Here is a 7,349-nt window from a genome sequence, read left to right as displayed (position 1 = left end):
CGTGGAGAAACGCGCTCGTGTTGAGAATCACTGCAGCGCGCACTCTGACCTTGAACTCATTTCGCACCGCGCGTAGCTAACCGGAGGTGCGGGGGAAGTGAGACGCACGCACAGCGAGCACACGCACGGGCTTGTTGTGTGACAGTCAAAGCGACGTCCCCATCGTCCCCTCTGTCGTTCCTCTGGTGGCGATGCGTGTTGTTGAACTTGTGGACGCTGTTTGGTTTTTACTCCACTCCGGTCGCCGACGTCGATGTGTATGTTGCCCCACGTCATCACGAGTGCACGTGCACACACGCACGGATTGCTATGCCAGTGAGACATGCAAATTATGGTAAAAAAATATTTTTTTGTTCAGATGCATTTACAATCATCACCTGTATGGTGACCTTCTTTCGCGCCATACGCAGCCAACCGTGTTAATCGGAGGTCCCCGGGGAAAAGGGACAATAAACTAAACACAAAAGCAGTTCTGAAAAAAAGTGGTTTTCAATTTTGACCAGCATGTGCCTCGATGCTGAATGCCAGCAGAGCGCTAGACGGCCACTGGGTGGTGTTTGTACAGATCTGTGCACGGTGTTTGCATTGCCGGGAAGGACGCTCACAGAGTTTCTGGATCAACAGTGGGGCCTGCCCGTCATCAAACCCCCCCCCCGGCTCTACTGCGATGACTACTTTCTGGGAAATTCCCGTAGACGTCACTGACCGCTGCTAGTTTGCGGCTACTTTGTCCGCTGGCTGCAGCAAATCACGAGGTGCCGTGCCAAGAATTGTCACGCCCTCTCTCTCTCAAGTCGCACTGGCAGCAAGCCGACACTAAGCGCCTGTTCACCGGCGCTGGTGGCTGCTGCTGCTGCTTGCTGGTGACACGGAGCTGTCGCTGGGAGTTCCACAGAGTCCCCTGACGCCACGGAGAGGTGAGTGAGCCGCTCGTGTTCACGGCGCGTGCGGCAGCAGCAGCGGCATCACTTGGCTTGTGCCGTACACAGTGCGGGACATACAGCTACGAGAGTTACGAGCGGAGCGTGGAGAGTCGCGCACGCTTGCAGCGAGAGACGGACGTCGAGACGCACGCGGCGAAGAAGTCTATGTGCGTGTGTTGACCTTGAACTTCTTTCGCACCGCACGTAGCTAATTGGAGGTGCTGGGTGGGAGGGTGGGGATAACAAAATAGACACGTGTCGCGAACTGGGAAGAAAGGTGATCGGGCCTTGGGCAGGAAATGTCACGCGAAGCGATGACTCTCGTTGGTGGTGGAGGCTGACGGCGGAGTGGCAGCCAAAGGAGGGAGCGCAAACCGCCCGCCGAGATGGAGCGGAGGGGATCGCGGCTCGTGTGCGTGTTAGCGGGACGAGTCGTTTAGCGTCGCAAGAGCCGCGAGGGAAGAGAAGGCGGCACGGTCGGTGGCGAGGAGTAGCGATGGAGGGGACTTCCGACGGCAGAGTTGGAGCCATGAAATCAGCTGGTGCGCCAGGACGCGCGGTGGATTGTCACGCCACCGCTGTTATCCAACAGTGGATCGAGAGATAACGGACGACGATGACGACGACGATGATGATGATGCAGCAGGCCGCGCGCGCGCATGCGAAGGGCATGCCGACACCGCGCTGCGCCGCGAGTCACGGTAACGAGGGCTCGTCCCCCCCCCCCGCCCTCTCTCGGTCGTTCACGTCGCTACCTCCTTCCTCGTTGCGAACGAGTGGCACAAGAGCGGCGCTCGCCGAAGCGCACCGGGGAAACAGACGACGATGAGGACTTGGGTTGCGCAACAAGAGCACAACCTGGGGGGGGGGGGCTGTGTGGGGGGGGGGGGCGATGGGTTGGGGGGGGGGCATCGCGAGGAGTCGGAGCGCACGGGCGCGGCGCGGAACCGCGGCGCTCATTTCGAGCGCCGCCTCCTCCGAGTCGCGTGATGCCAAAACGCCGCGGGCACGGGAACAGAGCACGAGTCGAAGCTCGACTCATCAAATAACTAGGTGACTGTGACAGTGAGGGGCGGGGCATTCGGGGGCATGTGTGCCTCGATGCTGAATGCCAGCAGAGCGCTAGACGGCCACTGGGTGGTGTTTGTACAGATCTGTGCACGGTGTTTGCATTGCCGGGAAGGACGCTCACAGAGTTTCTGGATCAACAGTGGGGCCTGCCCGTCATCAAACCCCCCCCCCCGGCTCTACTGCGATGACTACTTTCTGGGAAATTCCCGTAGACGTCACTGACCGCTGCTAGTTTGCGGCTACTTTGTCCGCTGGCTGCAGCAAATCACGAGGTGGCCGTGCCAAGAATTGTCACGCCCTCGCTCTCTCAAGTCGCACTGGCAGCAAGCCGACACTAAGCGCCTGTTCACCGGCGCTGGTGGCTGCTGCTGCTTCTGTTGCTGGTGACACGGAGCTGTCGCTGGGAGTTCCACAGAGTCCCCTGACGCCACGGAGAGGTGAGTGAGCCGCTCGTGTTCACGGCGCGTGCGGCAGCAGCAGCAGCGGCATCACTTGGCTTGTGCCGTACACAGTGCGGGACATACAGACTAAGAGTGACAATGTGCGCTTGCTGCCGTGCGCGTCATTCACGTGTCAATTGGCATTCACTGTTATTCTCGTGATAGAGCCTTGCAAAGTTCCTCTTCGTTTGCATCTTAAAAAAAAAATGTCACGTTTGTAATGCGAAGCGAAACTTCGATTTAAATGCACACGCCATGGTGCAATGGACAATTATTCAATGAACACCGAACCAGAGTGCAGTTCACGCTTTTTTAGAGCTGGCGCCAGATTGGAACGGCGCAACACCCGGCAGGTTGTTGTTGTTGTTGTGTTTGTTGTTGTAGTTGTTATTGTGGTGGTTGTGTTTGTTGTGGTGGTTGTTATTGTGGTGGTTGTTGTGGTGGTTGTTGTGGTTGTTGTTGTGGTTGTTGTTGTGGTGGTTGTGGTGGTTTTTGTTGTGGTTATTATCGTGGTTATTGTGGTTGTTGTTGTTGTGGTGGTGGTTGTGATTGTTGTTATCGTGGTTGTTATTATTATGGTTTGTTTTTGTTGTTATTATGGTTGTGGTGGTTGTTGTGGTTGTAGTTGTGGTGGTTGTGGTGGTTGTTGCTGTAGTTGTTGCTGTGGTTGTTGTTGTTGCTGTGGTTGTTGTTGTTGCTGTGGTTGTTGTTGTGTTTGATTTTTGTTATTGTGACTGTTGAGGTTGGGTTGTTGTGGTTGTTGTGGTGGTGGTGGTTGTTGCTGTAGTTGATGCTGTGGTTGTTGTTGTGGTTGATTGTTGTTATTGCGACTGTGGTGGTGGGTTGTTGTGGTTGTTGTGGTGGTGGTAGTGGTGGTTGTTGCTGTAGTTGTTGCTGTGGTTGTTGTTGTTGTGGTTGATTGTTGCTATTGCGACTGTGGTGGTGGGTTGTTGTGGTTGTTGTTGTGGTGGTAGTGGTGGTTGTGACTTCTCCTGCGCCGACTCCGCTCGAGACACGGAGTCGACGCGCGGCTCCTGAAGCTGCTGGTGGCGGCACGTGGCCACGGCTCCGCGCTGGCAGCTTGCAGATAATGGGGATGGGGCCACGTGGAAGTTTCTGTGAGCGCAGCAGCTGCAGCAGCAGCAGCAGCAGCTGCAGCAGCAGCAGCAGCAGCTGCAGCAGCAGCAGCTGCAGCAGCAGCAGCAGCAGCAGCTGCAGCAGCAGCAGCTGCAGCAGCAGCAGGCGTGGGTGGCGACGTGGAAACGCATCTCGCTGATGCCTCCTTTGGCACGGAGCAATGGGAACGACGTCGTAACAACATCCTCGATTTCGATTCAAAGCTTTCGTGACTGCAGGGATTCATCTTCTTGGTTCTTTCGGTAAAGTCACGTAGAATGGAAATAATAAAATAATAAAAATAAAACATTAAATTATTCTCACGACGTTTAGGGCCACAACGACGAGGACGGCTGCTTGCGTTGTGGCCGGAACGTCGTGAATATTATTATATTGTGTTTTATTTTTATTATTTTATTATTTCCATTCTACGTGACTTTACCGAAAGAACCAAGAAGATGAACATCCTCGATACCCCATCTCGCTCTGCTGCTCCTCGTGCGCCCCACTGCTGCCACCAGCTGCGCTCCGCGGGAGGTCGTCGCTCCTGCGCTGCTGTGGCTCGCACGGTCGGAACCTCCCTGTCCCCAGCTGTCTGCCCTGGCGGCTCCTTGCCTCCCGCGCTGTCCCTGTTCAATTCCAAACTCAAAAGGTTTTCAATTTCGGCTGCTCTATGACTGCCTCTTCACTTGGAAGTGGCACGAAGTGTTCCTCGCCGTACGGCCATGCCCCCTATCCACCCTGTGGTCTCAGACGTGGTATGTGCACAGCATATTAATAGGCGCTCCCATTTCACGTACAGGTGAAGTGTAATGCCAGAGACAGCCTTTTGTCGATCCGCTGCTGGATGACCATACCTCTCCACGCTGCTCAGTGCGGGTCTGTGACGATTGTGCCCAGGACCGGTTCACATATTACTTGCCAACAATGTCGGCTGTGGGACCGGGAATCAAACGCAATTACCACTACGCTCACATTTCAGGCGCGCCGTGTGTGTGTCATTGTCTATATTTGTTGCCCGGCAGATTGGTATCTTAACCATGGCCGACGCTCGACTGCTGCAGTTGGAGGAAGACACAGACAGCCTGTGCGATGTCCAGCCTCCGGGGATATTCAGCTGCTTCCTCAGCTACTGCGACGCCGACAGCGACTGGGCTCAGGGGCTCATCTCCAAGCTGGAGAGCCCCGAGCGTGGGTTCAGCGTGTGTCATCACGAGCGAGACTTCCTCGCCGGGAAGCCCATCGTGGACAACATGGTGGACGCCATCCACAGGAGCCACAAGATCTTGCTGGTCTTGAGCGCCGACTACTTGAGCAGCCGATGGTGCACGTGGGAGACGCACATGAGCATCCTGGGCAACACGAATATCGGCAAAGCGATCGTGCCAATTCTCATGGGGCCAGTCGACATGCCCTTCCAGCTCAAGCACCTCACCTGCCTGGACGCCGCCGACCCGAACTTCTTGGTCAAGCTGGACACCGTGCTGCGCACGCCCAACAGCCTCATCGAGATGTCCGCAACCCTCCCGTCGCCTTCCCGCATGTTGCACAATGGGATGCTGCTCCTGGTGATGAGACCGCGAGAGCGGCACCTGGAGCCCTGGAAAGTCGGCACCTTCAACGAGTACATGATCCCGCCGACGTTCGGGTGGATCGTCAGCCTGCAGGACTTCATGAAGGCCATGCTCATCATCAACAAAATGCCAAAGACGGCGAGCGTCTTCAGTGAACATGAAAAACGAGAAAAATGCAAAAGACTGTTGCAATTATTGATGTTCGCGGTAATCGTTGCTTTTACAGTCGTCATTATTCGATTTTCCGAAAACCGTATAATCTTCCCCGTGTCAATCAGCGGCTTGGTGCTGTTGCTGGCGCTGCTGCTCGGGATGCTGTGGTACGTGTGGACGTGGCCCCGGCACGAGTACCGCAGGCAGCAGGCGCGGCTGCACGAGCGGGTCGGGGAGGCCAACCGCGTGTTCATCACGAGCAGCATCATGGCGGGATGCGGGCCCAGGGGGGAACTGCTCTTCGTGTACATGTGCGTGGAGCAGTGCCGCGTGCTCGTCTGCAACATGCTGAACGCGTGCCTGACGCTCACGCCCGCGGAAACCGAGGAGCTGTTCGTCAAAGCCCTGCGCCTCTTCTCGTGCGCCTACGTCGCGACCGCGGTGAACAAGGGCTTCGCGCCGAAGGATGCGGGAGGAGCCGCCGTCAGCCACGTGGAGGAGGGCATGTGCTTCTGCGAGTACGTTGAGCACGTGGCGCGCGTCCATCACAAGATGCCCCTCGAACGCTGTTTAATCCGCAGGAACAAAGTGATGGTTTCCAAGAATAAGCTGAGTGACATCTACCCGGAAGCCAACGCCCGAAGGACGACTTTGCGATTCTAAAATTGAAACTTGCGCCCCGCATCTCCTGCTCGGCCGCATTGTATAGGCGCGTAGGCTCGACGGCCTTCTCACCTTTTATTAATTAAAATTTTTTACCTACGTGACTTTACCGAAAAAACCTAAGAATATGGCCCTCTCACCGTCCATCGATTCCATGCCCGGCGATGGCTACACACACACTCACACACACACGTGCTTGGCTTCTTTCTTTGCAAGTCATATTGCATGCACGATTGGGATGCGCTCTGGTGTATACGGAGCACGTTTATTTTTTTTTCCTTTCCACGAGTCCGAGTTTGTTTTGTTGAACCGGGTGAGAACTGTCGTCTGAGAAGAGACCACGATCATCGCATTTGGAGTGGCACGCCACCACAGGACCGTGATGGTGACGACTCGGGGAGGCCTTCATCCAGCAGTGGATAGATCATGGCCGATGATAATAATTGCAGAATGACTCAAGCTTGACTGGGCGAGGTTCGTGGGGAAGGTCGCATCCCTAAGTTGGTTCCCTTCCCACGCACAGAGAGCCAATGGACGACGATAAAACAGGCACTGCTCTGGGTGCCGGGTGCTGTGCGTAGAGTGATCCCTAGGGCATGGCGAATCGGGGCGACTGCCCCGGGCCCCGCGATCTGGGGGGGGGGGGGGGCGCGCTTCGAAGGCACGGTGCCAGAAGTCATACTTTAGGTTTGGTTTGAAGGCGTCGGGGGTGTGAGTTGACCCGGTCCCCGCATCCCCCACTATGGACGGCCCTGGCTACTGGCTGGGCGCTGACCGTGAGAACACTGGACTGGTTGAGGCCATGGACAGGCTGCTTGCCTAGCTGCATTACTTTTTTAGTTTGAGGTTTGTCACTCTCCTTAACCACAGTAGGGCGTTATCTTTTAAATACAGCACTGCACTTAAATAATATGAAACAATTGCATTGAAAGTGTATGCTGATTTTAACTTTGTCATGAATGTGTTTGGCATTGTCTGATCCCCTGTTTAGGGTCTAGATTTAAAAATGTTTTATACTTGCCATTACGTTTTTGCTATGTGTGCGTCACTTGATGCCTTGGACTCGCCGGTGAACGAGATTTTCTATCTCAAGGGATTTTCCAGGTGAAATGTTTCAATAAACACGAGAACGAACGGTACACTGCTGTTTATGTCACGTGCACAGGTCAACACGCCTCGACTGTCAAACGCGTGTGGGGCATCACCCATCCCCATCGGCCGTATTGAGCCAAGTACCGATCCACCCCCTTCTGGGATCGCTCTGCTGCTGTCACCGTCCTTGAATCTCGCCCAGAGCAGGAAGGACGCTGGCGAACAGAGCGGAACAACGCAGACATCCAGAATAAACAGCTCACTCGACACCCAAACATCATCGCACCTGGCTGTGACATTCCTGGAAGACACTGGTG

General features: G+C 55.4%; 1 protein-coding gene across 2 annotated transcripts; it reads left to right on the top strand.

Annotated features, from left to right (window-relative positions):
• The first annotated feature begins 790 nt into the window (after window positions 1-790).
• Window positions 791-7,069, top strand: LOC144937185 (uncharacterized). Of its 2 annotated transcripts, XM_078864508.1 has the most exons (3): window positions 791-917; window positions 2,256-2,431; window positions 4,576-7,069. In XM_078864508.1, exon 3 carries the CDS (start codon window positions 4,591-4,593, stop codon window positions 5,938-5,940), a length of 1,350 nt encoding a protein of 449 aa, XP_078720634.1. In that variant the 5' UTR covers window positions 791-917; window positions 2,256-2,431; window positions 4,576-4,590; the 3' UTR covers window positions 5,941-7,069. The 2 variants fall into 2 exon arrangements, with proteins under 2 accessions (XP_078720634.1, XP_078720633.1); XM_078864507.1 differs by lacking the exon at window positions 791-917 and having other exon boundaries at window positions 1,835-2,431.
• The last annotated feature ends 280 nt before the right edge of the window (window positions 7,070-7,349 follow it).

Source organism: Lampetra fluviatilis, chromosome 18 (assembly GCF_964198595.1).
Source record: "Lampetra fluviatilis chromosome 18, kcLamFluv1.1, whole genome shotgun sequence".
Taxonomy (NCBI): Eukaryota; Metazoa; Chordata; class Hyperoartia; order Petromyzontiformes; family Petromyzontidae; genus Lampetra; species Lampetra fluviatilis.
Note: the sequence above shows the minus strand (reverse complement) of the source record. Positions and strands in the feature narration are given on the sequence as shown.

Bases quoted from the DNA above. Each gene is read 5' to 3' on its own strand.
- LOC144937185 (XM_078864508.1), top strand. From the start codon at position 4,591: ATGGCCGACGCTCGACTGCTGCAGTTGGAGGAAGACACAGACAGCCTG.